This window comes from Coloeus monedula (genome assembly GCF_965178545.1).
Source record: "Coloeus monedula genome assembly, chromosome: Z".
Lineage (NCBI taxonomy): Eukaryota > Metazoa > Chordata > Aves > Passeriformes > Corvidae > Coloeus > Coloeus monedula.
Window position 1 is genome coordinate 36110439 of NC_138822.1, and position 22488 is coordinate 36132926.

A 22488-nucleotide genomic window follows, 5' to 3' on the forward strand; every position below is an offset into this window, starting at 1 on the left:
TAGTACCAGTTCAAAACTCACATATTTTTTCAGGCTACGCAGCTGACATTGTACTAGTGATTATGTGAATCTACAGCTTAAGATAATAACCTAGATTAAGAAGCCTGGAAAGATCTTTTTGAAAATAAGTGCCTTCAGAAGTTCTGAAATGAGTGCGTGAAGTTAGCTATAAAAAATTCATGAGACAAAAAGTCCTCTGAAAAGCTGAAAAATATCAGTCTGTGTTTACAGACCATACTCCAGAATTTCAAAAAGGAAAGTGAAGATCAGTTGTGCTAGGAACTACTCTTCCATGTTTCAATGTTGCATTTTCATTATCTTCAAGTACAGACATGCAAGACAAGCATGTCTGGCCTAATGTGGTTTTGGAAGAGTGAAAAGTCCCAGTGGAGGAAAAGTTCAGTGCGGATACTGTTGCTAGCTTCTCAAATTCCTGGATTATGCTACTTCTAGTTGTTACACATATGTGGATCAGAGATCAGAGCTTACCCATTGTGAAAAGCTATTTTACATCCATATAAAAGACCTTATTTCACAAATGAACAAGCCAAAGGTTTAGCTTATTTGAATATCTGAATGAGATCCAAAACAGATTTAATTGAATATTCATTTCACGCAGCTTTAGCCAACTAAGTTGCTTAAATGAATTGATCCCTTGAATAACACTCTATGTATATGGATACTTAATGAATGCACTGACAGAAGACTTCAGCAGTGTCCTGCATAAAATGGCAACAGAGTGATGAAAGACTAATTTGTACCCTAACACGCAACAGTTTTACAATACAGTATGAGGATTGTGGAAGTAATACATGACACTTATCTTTTACAAGCTGTCAACTTGTCTTCTGTCTACTGAGGCATCAAGCCTTGCCATGCCCATATTGAGCATAGGCATGCCATAGAGATTCACTTCTTTTCAGGTGCACTCTAATTATCTCAGTGGGATTTAAGAACAGCTTCTTATTCCCTGTCAGCATACTTCTGAGCTTCTTTCTTCATCCAGATATTTGCAGTCCCCACCATGGAGCAGTGCAGCAGTGTCCCAGCCAAAGAGATATTTGCAAGGGAATGCATGAAAACTCATTTCTGAAATTTTCTGCTATCATGACTTTTGAGCATCTTCTTTTGCTTTTTTAGGTTAATTACTCTTCTCAGATGATTAAGATGAGAGTAAATAAAGACCTTAATCTTCCTTAGCCTTGTGAGAGAAAACAAAGGGGATGCACTTCATAGTAGTGGTGTTCTTCATACCATGTGCTTCTCACCTTTTCGTGCTTACTACAAAATCTACATGGCATAAGACACAGTGTACTTCCACTGTGAGTGAGTGGCAAAACCCAAATATTTCTCATTAACCTATGTAGTGGGTTGACCTTGGCCAGCTGCCAGACGCTGACTGTCAGAGACTGAAAACAGTTCGTGCCTCAAACACTGATACAAAGTTTTGCTCATTATAAAGAAGCTACAGCCAAAGAAGCTTCCCTGAAGAGTGGGACTTTGAACTGAAAGTCAGACTGCTGACTAGATAAAGGGAAACCCATTGTTCAGTCCTCTCAGGCTGAGGGAAAGGTTTGCATCCACAAAAGGCCAAAGCCACCAGCTGCAACTATCCCCAGGTGAGTTTGGGGTGGGGGAGAGCACAGCTCACAGAAGCCAGGCTTACACAGACTGCCCCCAACCGAGGGGGGAGGAGGAGGTTTTGGGTGCATGGTGCAACCTCTGGTGAGAGGCAGTGAGCACCCATCCTCTGATTACACAAACTGGCCCAGCTGTGGAACCCCCAACCCCACAGGCCACATCCACTTTACTCACGTGAGAGGCTCGGCCCCACAGGGCTGCAGGTGGTGCAACAGACCCAGAGTCTGCCGTGAGAGACTGACCCCACCCCAGGGGGACATGGCCGGACATGCCCACCCAGCCTGAGCATGTACACCCATGGGACTCTGTGCCTTTCTGGGGGACCTTCACCACCAAGAGGACCAGCTGGAGAGGATCTTCGAACATCACTGGGATCCACAGAGTGGTGATATTTTCCTTATTCTGTCCCTGTCACTCTGTCTGTCCCTCCCACCTATCTTCTACTTCTTTTTTCCTTCCTTTCTTTCTCTCTCTCTCTCATATTTACCATCAAATAAACCCTTACTATTGTCACTGGCATATGGTCTCATTTGCACCTTATTTCAGGCAGAGGCATTTCTAAGAACCTTAAAACTGGATCATAACACTGACCTAGCTGCTCTGTCACTGCTACTCCTCCAGCAGGGCAGAGGAAGAATGTAAGATGAAAAAGCTCATGAGGCAAGGTAAATACAAGAAGATTATTTGCCAATTACCACCACAGGAGAAAGAAATTCAAGCTGTGGAAAATTAATTTATTGCTAATTAAAATAGTTTTGGATAGTGAGAAACTAAGACAAATTAAAACCACCCTCCACACATACTTTCCCTGGCTTTTTTTCCCCAGGCTCAACTTCACTCCCTCAGTCACAACTCCTCTACCTCTTGTACTACCCTGGGAGGCTAGGAAGATGGGGAATGGAGTTTTGGGGTCAGAGTCTTCTCTGCAGCTGCTTCCTCCACCTGCTCCAGTGTGGAGTTCCCCATGGGCTACAGGCCTACAGACTGTTCTGCTCCAGAACAGTCCTCTCTGTGTCCTGCAGTGGAATCTCTGCTTTGGGACCTGGACAGAAGGACCTCTTCCTCTAGCTGCTTCTTCACTGACCTTGTTGTTTACAGGGTTGATCGTTGTGTGTTTATTTTTTTCCTCCCTCCTCACTTTGATGGCTGGAATTTTGCCCTTTCTTAAACACATTTTCACAAAAGTGCTGCTTCCACATGCTATGAGGCTGATGGCCTCAGCTGTGTCTTGCATAGGTTCATTTTGGAGCTGGCTGGAACAGGTTGTGTCCAGCATGGGTCCCTGGCCTCTTGTCAGAGAGGCCACCCCTGCAGTCCCCCACTACCAGCACCTGGACGCAGACACCCACATCATCCTGACTTTCTGTCTGTTGCATGCTGTTCTACTTTCAGATGTAACAGCAGTCTCTTTTTGGGAGAGTGTTGGTATACTCCAGGACACTGTGTCTTTCTAAAACACAGGAACATGCTTGTGAGTACTCAGAAATGCTAACTGTAAAAATAGAGATTTTTTTTTGGTACAATTGTATAAAAAATAGACATATAAAAATAGACATAAATAGAACATGAACCCTGGAAAAATATGGCTAAATGAGCCTGAGGTTCATATATTTCATAGCTGTAGAAAGAACCAGCAGAATGAGCAAAAACTTTTGTTGGCTAACCGAGGTTCAGAATTTCAAGCAGCTCCTGTGTATCTTTTATTGTTTCTCCTGTTAGGTTTTGTGCATTTACTGTAAATATAAAATTCCAGATTTAAAAATAAGTGTCTGTTTTTTCAGTTTTTCTTTTAACCTCCTTTATTTTTAATTCCTTGATAACAACACTGCTCCTTTGTAAATTCATGCTGACTACTCCCATCCATTTTCTTATCCTTCATGTGTTAAGAAAAGATTCTCAGGGCTATATGCCCCTTCACTTCCTCAGGAGTTGGTGTGAAGTTGGCCAGTCTTTCAGTCTATTTTACATCCTGCAGGCATGATGCTGCTCTGCTGGATTCCCACAGTGAGAAGCAAAACTCTGTCCTATTGTATACTCCACTGGTGAAAGAAATAGAAAACTTTGGGTCCTCTAACTGGATCCATTTGGATTCACTTCTACAGAGCAGTACAGTTTAGGGCAAGGACACGCAGAAATAAATTAATCATGATGATCCTTCTTTTTCCATGAAGAAAAACTAGAAACTAGGGTGGAGAGTTTTTTGCTAGCTACCTGTTTTGTACCACACCTTCCCTGTTGCAGCCTGCTGTGTCCAAGCTGGAGGTTACCACTCAGCAGTTGGAACTTGACAGTTCTCAGCTCTGTGGGACATGAGTCCATGCATAAGCTGTCTTGGCTAAGATAAGGACTTTCTAATGCAGGTATCTTATGCAACAAGCCTCTTCTCTCTCTAGAAACAGCCTGCTCATGTGTTCTTTCATTCCTTCCCCTGAAATTGCAAGAGATAGACACTTCTCTCCTTTGAAAAAAAGAAATAAAGACAAAGACTGAAAAGAAACATAATCAATGTATACATTTTGTGCACTGAATTAAGACCATGCTGGGAATGCTATACACTACAAAATCTGGATAACACCAGATCCACATTGCTCTGGGAACTTGTTTGTCAGAAGCATTCAACAGTGAAAGAAAAACAGTGCAGATGTTTTAATTAAGTGGCATAAGACTTCAGCTTGCATTAGTCTTGATTTTAGCCTCTGGACATGGCTTTAAATCAGGCAAATACAAAAACCTATGGGTGTTCAACTAAGGCAAAAAATACACCTCCAAGTAAATTGCTTTCAATTTTCCCTCTCATCTGAACAGGCACAAAGCCAGAAAATGGCTGAAGAGCCACTGAACAAACTGCATTTAAACCACCAATTTTTCTGGAAACCAAATAGTTAATGAGAACATGAACAGAACCACAAAAGGGAGTTCGAGGGCTGAAGCATACCCCACTTCCCCATGCTCACAAAACAAGAAACAAGTTTTTTTTCAATCATAAAACTCTCTCTCCAGCTGGAAAAACATTAGAGGAACTATAGCAAGAGAAATAGAAAATTCTGGGCAGATGAAAAATTGAAAATTAGGAAAATTATTTCAGTTGTTTTCTTAAAAATACTGAATCATTTGTGCAAGAAATGTATATAGAAATGTTAATATTGGACTAATTTTCAGAGGTAAGAGTAAGGATAGTACATAATCTATTTTACGTTATGTGGTTCCACTAACCTCACCTACAACTGAATCATTACAGAAAATATAAATGCCTTCTGAGATGGAAAATTTAGTCAAGGGTTTGACAAGATAAGAGATTTTCTTTTGTAAACACAATGTCTCTCAGAACCAAGGAGAAAAGATGAAATAAATGTTCTAGCTAAAAATGATGCCACTAAAATGTCCTATTCAAACAAATCAAGAACCCAAAAAGAAAAACATCAATGATACATTTTTTTCTGAAAAGCTGAAATAAAGAGAACATCTTTGAGTACAAATTTTAAGAATGACTGTACTGTGGTCATGTATATACAGTAAATATGTATTTGTGTAGGTATATATGCATGTATGTGTGGCTGAAGATAGTCAAAACTCATTTCTTGAGAAACAGAAATGTGTGTTAAATAAAAGTTTCTTCAGATTTTCTTCTTACTTTTGATGTTCAAAACCTGAAAATGACATTGACTGAGATAAGAAACCTGGTCTTAGAGAACTTCAGGCTCATCTCTAAAATGCAGATTTTATGTTTCATATATAAATGGTTACAGTTGGAAGGGACCCATGGATGTCACCTGGTACAACCTCACTGCTCGCATACGATTACAATTAACAGGTTGCCCAGAGAGGTGGCAGAACTGCCGTCCTTGGAGATACTCATCTGGATACAGTCCTGTGCCAGGACTCAGTCAATCTTACCATGAAAAAGTGTTATCTGACATTCAGACAGAATTACCTGCTTAGTTTTTTCCCCTTTGCCACTGGTCCTGTCACTGGAGCACCACTGAGAAAAGCTTGGCTCCTTCACCTTTGTCACCATCCCTTCAGGAATGTATAGGCAGTAGTTAGATCCCTTGGAGCAGTGCCAGTTCTCTCAGCTTTTTCTCATAGGAGAGATGCTCCCGTGCATCATCATCTGTGTGGCCCCTTGCTGGGCTCTCAGTGTGTCCATGTGTCACCTGTACAGGAGAGCCCAGAGGTGGACAGAGCACTCCAGAGGGTAAGGATCCCCTCCCTTGACTTGATGGCAAGACTTTGCTTAATGCTTCTTGGGATACTATTGGCATTTCTTGTGACAAGGGCCCATTTCTGGCTCATGTTCAACTTGGTGTCCACCAGGGACCCCAGGCCATTTATGTAAATCTGCTTTCCAAATGAATGCCTGGGATTGTTCCTTCTCAAGTGCACGACTTAGCAGTTCCCGTTGTTGAACTTCATGATGGTCTTGTTAGTCCATTTCTCTGCTACACTGAGGTTATGATGAGCATCACAATCATCTGGTCACTACTCCCAGCTGGTGTCATCAGCAAGCTTGCGGAAGGTATATCCTGCCTCATCATCTAGATCATTAATAAAGCTATTGAACAGGGTTGGACCCAGTACTGACTGAAGTCCATCATTGGCTACAGGCCTCCAACTAAAATTCAGTAGTCCTTCTGGAATCAAACTGAGCTATAATTTTAACAGTATGTAGCTCCTAATCACCTCTAGCCAAAATACCACCTGGGAAGAGCAGTACTCAATATCTTGGGTGTCCTGACACTTGCTGCAATCCTTAGCCATGAGTCCAGTACTTATGACTCTCCTGAAATATATCAGCTTAAAGCTAAACAATGTCTACAAGAAAGCATAAGCTTTGAGTGGAAACTTCCCAAATTCATCTGAAAACATGAAGCAGGTTTTCCTCTATTTTATGCTTATCTAGAAAGGCCCTTATGTTTCTTCTAAGAAATGGCCTGGTAATTAGTATTGCCCTCACTTGGACAAAGAGAATGGTGGAAAAATAAGTTGCAGCTATTCCAGAATTCTCAGGAACCAGTTTGCCACTGGGGATCTGTGCTACTTGTCAAATCGGCCCTCCATCTCCCACTTCAAGGTGATTTTTAAAAATTTGTTCTGAACTTACCTACAGTACTGGACTGAACTGGAAAAAATAGCAGGGGAATAGTCACTTTGAGAATTACTATGTACGATTCCCAGTTTGAGTTTGAGCTGCTTTGTTGCATTAGATGTTAAATACACAAGCATCCAAAATAGCTGACAACTGAGTGTATTCTTGAAGAAATTTAAATGTTGACTTAAAATATCAAGTAGACAAACTGATATGTGCATGGATAGGCCAATATTGCCCAGTTTAAAGGCACAACACACAAATAATATCTTAGCATATCATAGGACAGTTAGAGAAAGAGCCATTATGGACTGTGAGGTACAAATATACAAGATGGAAGAGGCTGAGAAGCCTGTAATAATCCTATAATGAGTGAAACCTTGTGTTTATGAGAGCTTTCAGCTCTATCACAGAGAACAGATACACCACATGGTCCTGTTGTGTCAGATTTTTGGTTCAGATGTAGTCTCTTCACATTTTCCTGACTCATGGGGGCCTGTAAATGATTCAGCAGACGTTTTATACCACTTAGAGAACAGAACACACTCAGCTTCTGCTTCATGAGAAATGTTCTGACATCCATTCTTTTTGCATCTTTTGCTCTTCTGGAAGATGTTGCTTTCCTCTTAGAAAAAGTTATTTGTTTTGAAGTATGTTCATGTCAATGGATAAAGCTTTCATCAGCTTTTTGAAACGACTCCATTCTAAGTATTTCCATAAAGCCTCAAGTCACCAGGTTCAAAGCTTCCTCCCCAGCTTCCTTTTCAGCCAGATACTGAGAGCCACCAATTAACTAGTACCAAGAGGAAAAAAATTCACTACCTGTTTTTTTTTGTTTCTCCCTTGTCTGTTTAGTGTGGTCATGCTAAGATTGTCTTTTGTTACTTATCTTTCTTATCTCCTCCCCTTGATAAAATAACTTGCTTCAATAATAGTTTTAGTATCCTATTACATTGATGAAGGAGGGAGGGAAAAACTTTGTGAAGTTTGTGTTGACATTAAATTTCATTGCCTCTCCATTTTTCAAGGATTTGTCTGAGCTTGTTGATTCTGAATTTATGTTATTTGATTATGTAGCATCCCATGAAATAATAATTTTGTTGTATTTTATAGTGATTGATGCAGGTGTGTGCTTATTGGCAAGCAAAATCTTTGCCCAAAGGAAATTTCTGTCAAAATAGCCAAAGCACATTGATATTAATCTCCCTCTTATAGCTATTAAAAGGAGGGCAAGGTCGAAATATAAATCATACTAGAGTGGTGCCAGCAACTACCTAGAGTGGATGCCATCAACAGAATTTATTACACACATCTCTCTCTCTTCCTTTGGAAAGAAAAACAAAACAAAACAAGCAGAAACCCAAGTGTGTCATTAACTGTACATTGCTTCTGTGAGCAAATTCACTTACAAGCAGAAGTTTTCTCATAACAGGACTAAGCTTTAAACATTCCATTTGATGAAACAGTCCCAAAAGCCTATAATACAAAAGCCTAACTTCTTTCCTGCAATATCTTGTGTAGAACAGAGCATGTATATACATAAAAGAACACAACTTTCAGCAGGTAATTAGCCTTTTAGCCCTTTCAGAATTTACTCCTAGCAATTATGAAGTTAACACAATCACACAAAGTATTATTTACTTGTTTAAAAGAACAATTTTGTAATCAGGCAAGGGAGTATGTCCAGCTGGGTCCTCAGAAGGCATTGTCATGAAACAGTAATGTAACAAAACACTTCTAAGGAATAAATTAACAGCATTTCTAAATCCATTCAATCGCCATAATTTTCAGTTTGAGTACTGTTAACTTTAAGAGATAAAAATCCTGTCTGTGCACAGAGCCCCAATGTTCATTTTCCATTACTTCTAAAGAGCATGTGTTAAATGAGTCAGACATAACAAGTCTAAACTTTTTCATGCATCCATAAAAAATTACCAAACGTCAGATATTTACCAAACATCTCTCATTTGCTATATTACTTATTTGATATTACTTAGCTAAAATCACACTAGTAAGGAGCTCAAAATAGGAAATGAAAATCTTCTTGAAGACAGGATTTTGTTTGCTTCTAGATGGTTCATTTATATCTATTTAAGAAATAAATATTCATAATTTTAAACTTACTAAAAGAAAGTCTTGAAATGGATTCCCTTATTGTAAATGTATTTGTACATGCATTTGATCTAAGAAGTAGCATACAGGAAGGATAGTAGCTCTTTCACTTCTTTAAAGAGGCTTTCAACTTTGGATTAATTCTTCAATTAGCCAGACAGACCAGTGCTGGTGATGCATTCATGTGAGTGCCACGTGTAAGAGCAAGGTCTTGACTGAAGCTCCAATGTCTTCATCTGTGAGGTTTGTTTGTAGATTTTTTCTATAGCATTTGCAAAAATTGACTTTTCGTCAATTAATGTTGATAGTGTTTATCCCTCACACTTTATTATCCTAGTTCTAGACAGTAACATTCTGTTTCCCATTTTGTAACAACTGTGCTTGACAATAACTCTGCTTGTAATAACTGTTTTCTTTCTGCTGCTTCTGCACAGAGTCTGCAGAAAAATTTTCTCTGCAATTGTGTCTCCAAGAAGATCAGCAAAAATTTCTGGTTGATATCTGTCTTGGAAGTTACAACTGCCAATAAATATCTATAGCCAAGTGCTGTGGGTTAATCCTAGGCAGCAGTTAAGCTCCATACAGCCATTTGCTCACTTCACCCCTCAGTGGGATGGGGAAAGAATCAGAGGGGCAAAATTAAAAATGGTTTGAGATAAAGACAGTTTCATATGCAAATTAGATGGTGCATGTGAAAGCAAAGAAATTAACACTGCTTCCCATCAGCAGGCAGATATTTAGCCCTTTCTGGAAAGCAAGGCATCGCATGCAATGGCTACTTGGGAAGACAAATGCCTAACTCTGAACATCTACCTTTTCTTCTTGCTTACCCCCTTTTGTATCGATGAACGCAACATCGTTTGGTCTGGGATTTCCCTTTGGTCAGATGTCCCAGTTGTGTTCTCTAACAGCTTCTTGTGCACCCCAGACTAATCGCTGGTGGAGCAATGATCTCAACACCCTGAACACTGCTTTGCTGTAAGTAAAACACTGGTGCGTTATCAAAACTGTTTTGGTCAAAAATTTAAAACATTAGCATCACAAGAGCTGCTATGAAGAAATCAAACTCAATTCCAGACAAAACAAAAAAAAAAAAACCTGAAAAAAACCCAGCTTCTGATTTTGAATAAATATTGCCTTTTATAAAAAAGCCCTACAACCATCAAACCACAATGAACCAAACTCAAAGCACCCCAAATACCACTTGGAATATTGTTTCCCATACCTATATTAGATTTAAATAGAAGTCCAAATTTTTCCTCTTCTTTATCTAAGAGAGAGATCTACTTCACCATGCTGATATGCTGCTCAGATGCCTGCTTACTACGTGAGACTTTGCAGCCATATTCTACAATGTGGCTGAATGTGTTTCTCCCTCTAGGCTGAGTATGTAGGTTTGGGTCTTAATCTGTCATTTCAGTTTTCTGCAAGGTGCTGTAAATTGGGTAGGAGTTCTCTAAAACTGCGAGGGACTAAGCTTTAAAGGAAACAGTAAAAGAACAAATATAAGCATTTTATGAACATGGAATAGGAAACTTTTACAGACAAAATGGAATGAAAGGAGTTCAAACAGGACGTGCAAATGTGTGAAATGCCCACAACATAATCTTTGGAAGTGTGGACTAGTGAGACGATGTTCTGTTTCATATGTCTATGAAACAGAAGCAAGTGGTTTTGTTGTTGCCAGTGAAAGATGACTGTTTTGCCACACCTGTATTCAATGGGTACTATACTCAACATGAAGTCACTATTTCTGATGGTTTCGGTGTGCTTAGTTTGAAGTACCACAGTGCCTGAACTCGATGCCTTGCAGTGGTAGTGCAAGCTGGTTGGTTTGGATTTAGTGTCAGCGATGATGCTGATGTGGCTTGTGAACTTGAAAACCCTACTTAGAGATTCTTGATGATGTTTGTTTTCTTTTACTGCTTGGATGAGAACTTGTGTGTTTGTAAATTGCCTGCTACAGTAGAACGTTAGGCTCACACAACTCCTCTAGATTTCAAGAGCAAACTGGATTTTTGAAGAGCAGAATTATAGAAACTCTGATGTGTTTTCAAATAATTTCTTCCAATGAAGAAAATCTTATATTCAGGTTCTCTTGTTTTTATGTACGAGAGAAGGAAAGGCATTTCCAGGCAGTTTTGACTTTAAAGATTTACATTCCATATCCAATAAGGCTGTTGAATATATAATGAAGTACTTTTATTGGCAACGAAAGGTTGGTTGCTTGTTCCAACTACAATAATAAAGACTTCTGCTGACAGAAGCAAGCTGAATGCATTTTGGGTTCAAAAGCTTCCTATTTATAGTCTAGATGCAAAACCATCTCTATTCACTACAATGTCTCATTTGCAGGTTATCATTCTGCTTTCCTCTGAAAGCTAGTCAGCAGATGTTTCCTTCCATCTTGACTCATTGCATTAGTGATAGAAAAACATTTTGCATCCCACTATGGAACTCTTCATAAGCAGATCTGGAAGACAGAACCAACTTGCTGAAAACACAGGTCAGTGTAAAGAGAAAATTCTCTTGACTATTTGTATAGCTATGATATTCAAATCCTTTAGGTTTTGAATCAAGTAAATTTCCAAACAGTTGCAGTAGCACTGCATTAATATTCCCTCCTTAGAAAAAAAATTAAATAAACAGATAAAAATGTAGTAAAAAAAGTAAACAAACCAAAATTAAATAATAATAATAAAAAAAATGCCACAGGTCTTTAAATGAAAATTTGCTACAGCCTCACACCGCATCAGTGTTTTATTTCCCCATTAAAGTGAAAGAATGACAAAAATACCAGTCTTTCAAACTTCTGAAACTGCTTTAAAGATATTCTTTGACAGTGTAAGTAGTATTGATACCATTTGGTATCTTCTGTGGACATTTTTGCCAGTTTGATTCAGTGCTAGTGTTGGAAGTTTGATTATCTAAAGCTGTCATATTTCAAGGTTACAAAACGCAAAGCTATTTCATAGAATTCAGCAATTCCATGGGAAGATACGTCTTTTTATTTCATGTTAAGTGTTGTAGAAGAGGAAGTGATTTATCACTGGTATGTTGGCTTATACATCAGCAAATTTGCTGGTTATTTTCTTCAAAATTCCAAAGTCTGTGAAAAATCATTTAACTTCATTCTGCTTATAAGACTGGTTAAGAGGGGGAAAAAAAAAGGGGCATGTTTGCATCTGCAGTTAAAAAGACACAGCAATTTCTAGGAAGATTTTTTCCTGGTCCTTTTTTGACCAGTGACAGCTATAATGTTCTTTAGGGATCACTAAGTACTGATCCAGTTGGTAGTGAACTGAACTCTTCTGAGCACTGGTTAATGAACAATTTCTTTTTATACATTCTTTATCAGTACTTTTTCAGTACTTTGTTTATCACATTAACAATAGCTCACTTCTCTCTTAAGCTTGCACAGACTGGGAGAAGCAGGCAATGGGTAAATTTATAGATGGCAATGCCTTATTACCCTAGAATCAGGACTGACTCATTTTGAGAGATACTAGCATGAATGAATACCAAAGATTTGGGGAATCTGGGAATTTGGTCCAAGAGATTGTATAATATAGAAAAGATGTAAATGTTACTTTTTTTGAAAGTCTGTAGTTATTGCTTTGCTTTGAGATGGGTTAATTTCACATCTCAACAGAATTTTTGAACAGTAATGATCTTGAAGTACATGACATCGTTTTTCTGTGTTAATCGTGAATTAGAACTACTTTTGTTAAAACCCCATTAACTTAGAAGTTATTAAGCCATACACAGCCAAGTATTTTTGTCAATACTCATTTTCACACTTTATTATGGTCCATGCTAGACGCACAGAACAGGAAAATCCAAAGAAGTCAATGCTGACATTAAAGGATACCATCTTAAGCCACTCAGATAGTTAAAGAAACCCTTACATAACACAGCTCTAAACCACCTTGCACAGACTACGCAAAAAAGGTTCAAGTCAAAGGCAGCCTGCAATGCAGTAATTGTAAAATCCACAGAAGTCAGTGGAAAAACATTAATAGGCCTCTGTAAGAATACCAAGGCTTCACATTTACACTATTATCACCATCTTAAAGTGGAAATTAGGCCAAGAACAATACAAGTTCTTAGAAATCACCCTAATGTTAATGTCTTGCACATCCTTCCAGCACAGAGAATTCTTTATTAACACGTATTTAATACTAATTGCTAATAGACTGTATTCCCTTACAAAGTAATCTTGGAGACAGAACCTGCCTTCTTTCAGAACAAGCAGACAGAGCAAGACTTGTTTTCTTTAAGTAGATTGCCATGCCATGCCCCTTGTAGCTTGCCTCAATATACCTGGTGTGTTTATTAATCTAAAACTTTTCTAGTGTGTTTAAAAACTTTACCACAGTATTTGGATAGTAGCCTCACAGACTCACATTTGCACTCACTGCATATGCAGTGCATAACAGAAAGCAGTCAAAAGTCATGACTGCTTGCCACAATTTCAGTAACTGAATTTTGACAAGTGACTTTGGATTTACCCCAAAACCTGCCAAATCTGCAGGTATTAAAAATGCGCAATTCACCTCAAACGTGTGGATATTTTGCCCTCTTTGAGTTGCACCTATGAATGGACAGAAATCTACTTTCTCAGTGTAGTGATACAGTTCTGAAGCACAAAGGGGAAATCCAGAGGCATGTAAAGTGTGGTAATTTCAACTAAGCTCATGAAGCTATGAGGATTTATGCCAAAGAGTTTGCCTATTCTGGCTCAAAACTTGCTGCTGAAGATGATATATATTTGCTAACCTAAGAATGCATTTTCCACTGTCCAGCAGCTAGTTAAGAAGATTAATGACTGCTTTGTAGTTCCAATTAAACTCCTTTATCACCAAGAGGGACCAAACAAGTTTTGATTTCAAAAGCACTGCTTAAGAAAGAAGACCAGGGCTGCATAACACTGACATTTTATTAGAATTCATCTGTAACAAATGGAACTTGTGTCAGCAAAGAACTGATTTTCATACAGACTTTCTTTTGCCACCAATGTAACGAAGTAAGAAAATAAAAAGCACGCCTTTCATTCTGTAAAACATTTACGCGTACTACTAATTAGAGGTAATTGTATCTTTTTTAACAAGCCATTTTACAAGGTAATTTTTTTAAGTTTTTCAGTCTATGCATCCAAAACAAGAGCAAAGAACACAAGTTTTTATTATCTTTGTAAAGACACTCCAAGCTTGAATGGCAAAGCCACATAACGGATGGTTATAATGAGACCTGCAGCCTTCTGATATCTGTGGAGTATCAGGGCACCAAGGGGAAAAAAAAAAAAAAAAGAAAAAAAGAAAAAAATAGAAAAATAAACATAAAGAAAAATGGGAAAGAATAAAAGGAAAAAAAAAAGCAGTGCTTTTTTTTTTTCCTTTTTACATGTTCTGTGTCTTTTAAATACATACAAGTGGATTTTGTAAGCAATTTCTTACAGATGGGTTCAAGTTATAACATTATTGGGTGTAGAATCAATAGGGCAGTGCATAGTACAAAGGTATATATAGAAAGTGCAAATCTCCTTAGAGGGTCACTCCTTCCCCCAGCCATCTTCTCCGCTATCTAACCACTCAAATAATTTTTTTAAAAAGAGCTAAATTAAACTTCTGTATAAATCATTTTTATATATTTTGTGGTTTTTTTCCCCCATTGCAACTAACTACAAAATTAGACATAACTACACATACAAACGTAAATAATAGCACCGTACTGGTTATGCTGATGAAACCAATTTTAAGCTTGGAAATGTATGATGTATGTAGACAAAGATGCTCACAATTTAAATTGACTGCAGAATGCATATATAAGAATACAGAAAGTGGAATGCACATCAATGATGCTAAGAGCTATCTTAAGAAACAAAAAAACCTAAAAGGAGTATTTAGTTGTACAACAGTTTTTCTCACAAATTGGCTCTGCTTTTTTGTATTTCTTTTACGCCCTCATTTTCTTTGGAGCTTGCAAGACAGTCTGCTAGGGAAAATGCACTGATCTTTGTATGGATCCAGTGTGCAAGAACCTTCCTTAGTCTATGTTTTCAAAATGACACTTCATTGTTTTGTATTTCTGATTTCCTATATTTGAGTTGAAGAACATGACCACACTACATAACCTGGCACTTCAATCATTATTTCAAAGTGTAACTCAAGAAAGAAGAAGAGAAAGAAACATAGTGCACATTCTTCTCTGGTTCAGATGTAAGTTATAGAATCTCATTCTGAGGTAGCCTTCTATAATACTTCTATTCCATATATATATATTTATATTTATGTTTTGATTTTTTTGGCTTGGGTTTTTTTTTGTTTCATTACAAAAGTGCTCAAATACAATTGCTGGAGTTTGGTCTTTCATTCTCATTTCTTATAGGAGTGAGAAAATTGGAGTAAGAACAAAAAATGTTGAGGCCATGTTGAGAAGCCATAGCAATGCTCCTATTTGAAACCCCAAAGAAAGCATCCTTTGATGCTGATGTACTGACAGTGGCAGAACACATGGTGACCAAGGTCAATGTAAATGGCGTTCTACAAAGAGTCTCAAAAAGTAGTTTGTGCTGTTTACAGAATTTTCCTTTTTCCTGGAAGAAAATCTGTCAATCTCCAGTATGTCATGTGGGCTCAGTCTCACTAGCCTTACATGAACTTTCCCACTGAAAGCAATGGTTTGACTTTAGCAATCTGTTGGCATGAGTGAATGAGCAGGACTTGGTCCAAAATAAATTTGAGGGGGAAAAAAAAAAAAAAAAGCATCATAAGCACTGCTGATGTCAACTACTGCTACTGTGCTGCTACATCTCTGCAATGACAGATAACACTATAAACAGTGACACAGTGGGTTTGTAAAGCCAACCAGAAATAGATTTCCAATTTGTGGGCTAGTCTGTTATTAGAAATATGGAAAGATAAAGGGCCTTGACTACCTATGTGTTTTGGGTTATCATTTATTACCATCCATACTTGATTAGAAACTGGAAATGCATATTTTTCAAAATTGTCTGGTACATGTAGTAAAATGTTTGAAAAGAACAACAGAGATATAAACAAACTAAACTAAATACAAATGAAGGCTAACTTAAAGAAATACTATTCAAAATAGGCATCAAATATAAGGCACTCTAAATGTAAAATTAAAATAAACCCCAGCATCCCCAAACAATGCTGTATGCCACAAAACATTTGATTTCACAGAGCAATGTGTGTTTGGCTTTGCCCTGTTACATACGATAAATGTAAATTATATAGCGCACACTATAGACAGTATACTATTGAATACAATTTTAAAACATCTTAATACCTAGTATATTACAACATTCTCCCCTCCTAAAGGGATATGCACTGACCTTTCCCCCATGCACACCTCCTACATTTAATAATATGATTTCTTATTGCACTATAGTGTTACAAATATTGAACTTCACTTGAAGCCTAAATCACATACTCTGTGTGCGTGTGTGCATGTGTGTGCTCTGTATGTGTGCATGTGTGTGTGTTCAAGTGGAAATGTGGATAGAAATATTATTTGGGATAGAGATGGCGTTTGAATATCAATGATGTGCATTCCTCACTTCCCTTTGAAACAGAAGTTTATGGACCTTAAAAATGCAGAGCTGATCAAATAGTAGTTTGATATAATTGCAGTATGCAGAAAAACTTTCCCAATGCTTTGATAAATCCAGGTATGTAAGAATGGATATGCTTATGTGCACGTGTGTCATCTATCCATCTGTATTCTCTGCAACTACACAGAGATTCAGAAAAGGGTAGACAGTAATACATACATATATATATATAAAAAGAGAGAAGAGTGTGAGTGTGCATGTGCATATGTGTGCGCGTGTGTGTATGTGCTAGCAGCATCTTTATACTTTGCGCCTCCCTGTTGATTCCAAAAGAAACCAAAAAGCCCCATTTTGATTTAACTGATTACAATGAATATTTTCTTAAAGAAAAAAAACCCAAATAAAACTACAAAATTAATACTAACAAGACTGTGGTACTGTAGGACTGCACAAAAATGTGCAAATTTTCAAAGTATCTAACATTTCTACAGCACAATATTACAGATAACAGTTCTACAGCTTAAAAAAAAAATCTACATTTTTTAAACAAAAATATTAACAGTTATGCAACCTTTTCTTTAATTCACTTCATTGAATGATAAACTCTTGTTAAAAAAAGGAAAAAGTTTACACAGTTAAAAATGAAGCACAGGTCAGCAGTATCTTTACAATACTAAAAAACTAAATCAAGGACTTTCTTTTTAAACATTCCCACATTTTCCCTAAAGTGTTATGATGAGCAGTATGATGGGAAAGGGTGATGTTGAAGAGTCCGCTTTGTTTGAGAAGCCAGAACCCAACCTTGCAACAAACATCTTGCACTGAACTGCAGTTCTCAAAACTCCTCTTTGCAAAAGCATGTAATCCTGAATAAGATGATCACTCTTTCTGATTAATTTCCTCTTCCCTTTAACTTCAACCAATGTCGAACCCTTGAGGTATCTGTAAATGAGATCCTTCAGACGCCTCAGTGGTCAGGATTCTTTTATTATGGTTAGGTTATTAAACTGTGAATTCTTGGTCCACATGGAATACTTCTTGTTGGGTGGGGTTCTTTTTTTGTTGTTTTTTTTGTTTTATATATCCCCAATATTTTTGTTCATTTGTTTTTTTTTATTATTTTTTATTTTATATATCCCCAATAATTGCTCCTTAGCTAAGAGTTAAGAAGTACTTCTAAAGCACATCGTATGGCTCAGAAGCGGCTCTCTGGATCTTAAAGGGCCTGCAATAAAAATCCACAATGGGTTTTTATGTTGCATAGTGATCAAAGCTGCCCAGATACTCCAGTGCGGCTCGATAGCAGAACTGGTATTGATCCTAGAGAAAGAAAAACAAAAGCATCAAAAATTCAGCTTGTTGGTTGGTTTCTAGTTTCTTTCAAGTAATAGTGAGTATACTGTAGCTACAAACAAAGATACTGCAAAGGCATCTGCAGTTCAGCAATATTCACTTGCTGACACCAACAGAAAACCACTCTGAGCTACCATAGATGAAGACAGACACTCATTTAATGCAACAACATTTTCCACAGAATGCAGCTTGTTTTTGTGCAGAGACCATATACCCACCTACTGACGGTCCGTTGTGCTGGATTAAAACAATATCAGCATAAAGCTTTCTTCCGATAGGAACACGCTTGAGTGCTTTTCCCCCATGTATTTGAAAATAAGTAGCAAAATGTGTAATTAATGCCACAGCTAATACACTAAGTGAAAAAGTCCATCATAGCCTTAATATGGAATGCTGTAGGTGTTGATGAAAATGTGAAGATACCTTACACTGTGGCAAGAAAAGGGCCTAAGTGAGAAATATGGAACTAAAGCACCTTATTCACATGAAACAGACTTCATTTCAACCTACACCTGAAAGCAGAGAGAAGTTTAGTGTGGTGAGAAATTTGCTTATACCTCTGATGAATCCAACATTTGTCAGTTTGTGCTACTCTCATCCCCATAAAGCAGTCCTTTTGCACATTTATGTTATGTTGCACACTTACACTAAAACGGCACATCTGTGTACTTATTTCCAACTACAATTCAGGATTTAAATGGTGAAAAGTAAAAAAGAAAACAAAAAACATTAGAAAAATTGCTCAGGGATGTCTGTTTATTTATCTGATAGTGTTATATAGTTATAACTATATAGTATAGTGTTAAATAGTTACTATTTATCTGATAGTAACTGCAGAGGTTGGACTTGCTAAGATCGCAATTAAAACTCTTTTGGAGGCCAGGAAACTAATCAGGTAGTTGCTTCACTGAAGTGGTGTGATCACGAATAGTTTTTTTCTGTTAGTCAGAATAGTTAGAATAGTGGCAGAATACATTACACGTATGCCTGAACTTTAAGTGTATGTGTGGTCCACATGGAAGTGCTTTGTTTAATAAGGATTAGATTTCTTGGCAGTTTATACCAGTGAATGAGAGATTTGTTTTCCACAGAATACTGGAAGAAATGCGTACACAACACTTCTGCTCTCAGCAGTGGGGATGAAGGGTAGCATACAGAAATAAGTCAAAGCAGGGGGAGGGAGCATATATTGCAGAATTGAACTCTGCATTTGTCAGGTAGGCTCAAAGCAGCATAGTTTTTCAGTATACTGTAGTTATTTCTTGGAGCCAAAATGACATAAAGCAGTCATTTTTCATTTTGCTTATCCAGAAGAATGATGGTAATGGAAAAGAAATGGAATTAACTCTTCGGTTTGGTCACAGTGATTTACTTGGCTAACTGACAAGATTAAAAATAAATATCTGTATTTTTCATATAAGTTTTTATGAAGTTATCTTCTTAAAAGTAAAACTACCCAGCTTCTACTGAACAAGTTTAATTTTCTTGTGGAAAATGGCAAACTCTGGGGAGCCATTTTAAATTTCACAGACTGTAATTTAAAGGCCAGTGTCAATCAAATTATACTAAATAAATGTGTGACCTAAAAAGTTTCCCTTCTCTTGCCCTTTTTCTTGGTTCTCCTAACCTGTTGGTTCTGGCATAGTTCAGGTCGTCTGCTCAGAAATTAAAGTAAAAATTAAGCACAACATTAACTGATAATATTTAAGCATTCTTTACGACATGACAGAGTTCCAAGCACACAGGCCCAGGTAACTGGTTTATACTATTTATCCCTCCCTTTATTTCTCTATGCTGCACTTGCTAGCATAGAAGTTATTTACACTATAGTTATCCTGAATGCTGAATTTACCATTATGATTTTCAGGCCAAAAAGCCACTTGCTTGGTGACACAAAGTCAAGAAAAACATGAAAATAATACAGTGGCAGTCTGAAGACATGATCTAGACCTTGCTCCCAGGGGAAAAAAAAAAAAGGAATGGATCCACCTGCATAAAAAATTTGCCTGCTTCTTCGTTACCACACATTTCTGCCAGGAAACAAGGATCAAATAAAAATGGGTGATGCTTTACAAACAGATTTTCTCAACTACCATAATTTAGGAAAAACGATTTTTTTCTTCCTCATCCTACAGTAACTACTGCAGTAACAGGAAATAGTCCTTGCAGTACCTTTATGGCAGATTTTACACTATAGTCACAGGGCCAATATGTGACTTCAGATATAAAAGTAAACACCTTTTATACAGTCTCTATCCATGCATTTTTTTTTGCTTGTGTAAGTACTGCTTCTTTTCCATCCCATGGCATATGGATACTGTTTTGCTCACCTCTGTCTGTACCATGGCTGGCCGCTGTGTCCTTAACATTTTGACAGTCTGGAAGATGTCTACAACACCTTCATATCTCATTCTTTCTAACACAATGCTCAGGGTTATGAACACTCCAGTCCTTCCAACACCCGCGCTGTTGAAGAGAATGAAGAGAAAATAAAATGTTAATTGACAGTTAATGCTGAAAGAATTGGCTGACAAGTTATTTGTGGTTACAACACACCATATGTGTACAAATGTCTATATGGGGAAAGGCTCACTAAGCAAAATTCCCCAGAAAAATACCACACTGCATTCAAAAGAATAACTCTGCTCAAGCAAACTTTACATGCTACTGAATACATCCTGACACTCCAGTCTTCCTTGCAAAGTGACTTGGTTTGTTCATCCAGATATACAGAAATCAGTGCATGGTGAAGGCAAATGTTAATATTTGTTGCCAATAACATACATTGGAACTGACAAGAGAAAATGAAGCCAAAATGCATTTTACTGCTTGCTTTACTTCAGTTTGTCATGTATATGCCCTGTTTTGTACATCTTCACTGTGCTATTTTACCTTCTATTTTGAGTTAGGAGTATGGATGTTCATTTAATATTGAACTTGTTCATATATGCTTCAATTCAAATAACGGATACAAAAAATCTCAACTCGGGTCTTATTCAAGTCTGGAAGTCTGGATCTTTACTTTCCAATGCTGATATACATTTACCATGGTTGTCTACATTAAATATCTTCTTTGAGTATATATGGCTTGTTTGCTCTCTGTCCTGTCCTGGGTTTCTGCCATTAGCTTTAACCCTCCACAAGTGGTAGAAATTCTTGCAATCAATAGAACCAATAGCTGTCAGCTTTCAAAATTAAACAAACACTTATTCACAAGGATTATCCATGGCTAAAGACACAGGTAACTGCACAGAAGAAAAGATTTTCTAAATCTGAACTTCTGTGGATGGAAACTAAGCACCCTGTCATCTCACTGTTGATGCTAATAATTTCATAAGGTTTTCCCCAGCCAGATAACCTTGGGAAGGTATCTATGAGACCTATTCACCAGACAAGCAAATGGAACAGCATGAACAACAGGGAAAACCTGAAGAACTCTGAATGTTCATATGAACTATGACAGAGATCCAGCAAATTTATGAAACTAGTGTGGAAATTGAATGCTCAAACTGTATGATGGCATTTTAGTGTTTGGTCTAGGTCAGTGCACTTCTAGGGCTATTAGACATACGCAATTGGATTTATCAATTTTGCAGAGGCTGGGTGCCCTCAGATTGCTGAAGCCAAAGGACAACTGACACACCACTTGACAGAATATCATGCTGTCAGTGATGATTTACCTATATGGAATAACAACAGTCCTGGACATCTAAAGCAATTGTAGAGTAAGGTACCTGATGAGGTAAATTAGACAGCTAGTAATTAAGAAACATCCTGAAAAATCCTGGAACCTGCTCATTGGAATGTGCTTGGACTTTACAGAGCTGATGACAGTGTGATCTAAACCAAGTAGCCCAGAAAATGATCAGAAGAATGAAGGCAGATTACCATTTTACATTCTCCTTGTTCCTGCTCCTGCTCTGCTATTTAAAGTTTAAAACAAACAAACAAACAAACCAAAAAACAAAAAACCAACCAACCAACCAAAAAAAAGCCAAGTATGATTTTCCAAATATGTGAGACGATTTCTGGCCTCATACATTAGACAAATCTTTGTTTAAAAAAATAACTTGGAAATCTCCAGCAAAAGGAAGAAATTTATTTGTTGTCTTGTGTACTTAAGAAATCAGTATCTGGAGACACTACTTAATGAGGAAGAGAGACTAATATGGAAATATTTCGATGCTTGCAAATCCTAACTAGTCATCAAATGCAATGTCTTGAGAAAAGCCTGTAGGAAATGGATCCTGTTCCACTTAGAGTGGCAAGAAAACTTTTAACACTGTAATAATTCCTACACAAAAATGCTAGGGATTTCTAGAGTGAAGTTAAAGCACTTCTTCATGATGCTTTATGATTCACAGTGATTTATTATTTAAACTAGAAACTAAAGTTAGGATGCTTTAATGAACCATGAGGAAGTACTGATTTGTTGCAAGAGAGAGGAGTTTATCACTACAAATACATCTTGAATGCATTCTGGGAAAGGTCTTCTGCACTCTTGAGCTAAAAGCTGGAATAAAAAGACTATAAATATCTAATATTGGTTGAAGTGAAAATTTTGCTTCAAGGTGAACAGTCCTTTGCTCTCTTAAATAGTTTTAAGTATCCGCCTCATGAGGTTAGAAATCTTTTAATTCAACACACTGACCTATTTGCAAAAATGCTAGGGAAAGAGAAAATTTAAAATTGTGGGTCATGGGGTTTTAGTGTGTAACAG

At 37.4% G+C, this 22488-nt stretch overlaps 1 protein-coding gene across 2 annotated transcripts in view; it reads right to left on the bottom strand.

Annotated features, from left to right (window-relative positions):
* Nucleotides 1-17666: 17666 nt before the first annotated feature.
* Nucleotides 17667-22488, bottom strand: part of PTPRD (protein tyrosine phosphatase receptor type D) — a gene marked incomplete at both ends in the record, with an annotated part of 312639 nt that continues 307817 nt past the window's right edge. For both annotated transcript variants that reach the window (XM_082301167.1, XM_082301166.1), the window contains 2 exons: nucleotides 17667-17735; nucleotides 20099-20234. In XM_082301167.1, the coding sequence (XP_082157293.1) occupies nucleotides 17667-17735; nucleotides 20099-20234 (205 nt within the window). The remainder of the gene's footprint in view (nucleotides 17736-20098; nucleotides 20235-22488) is intronic.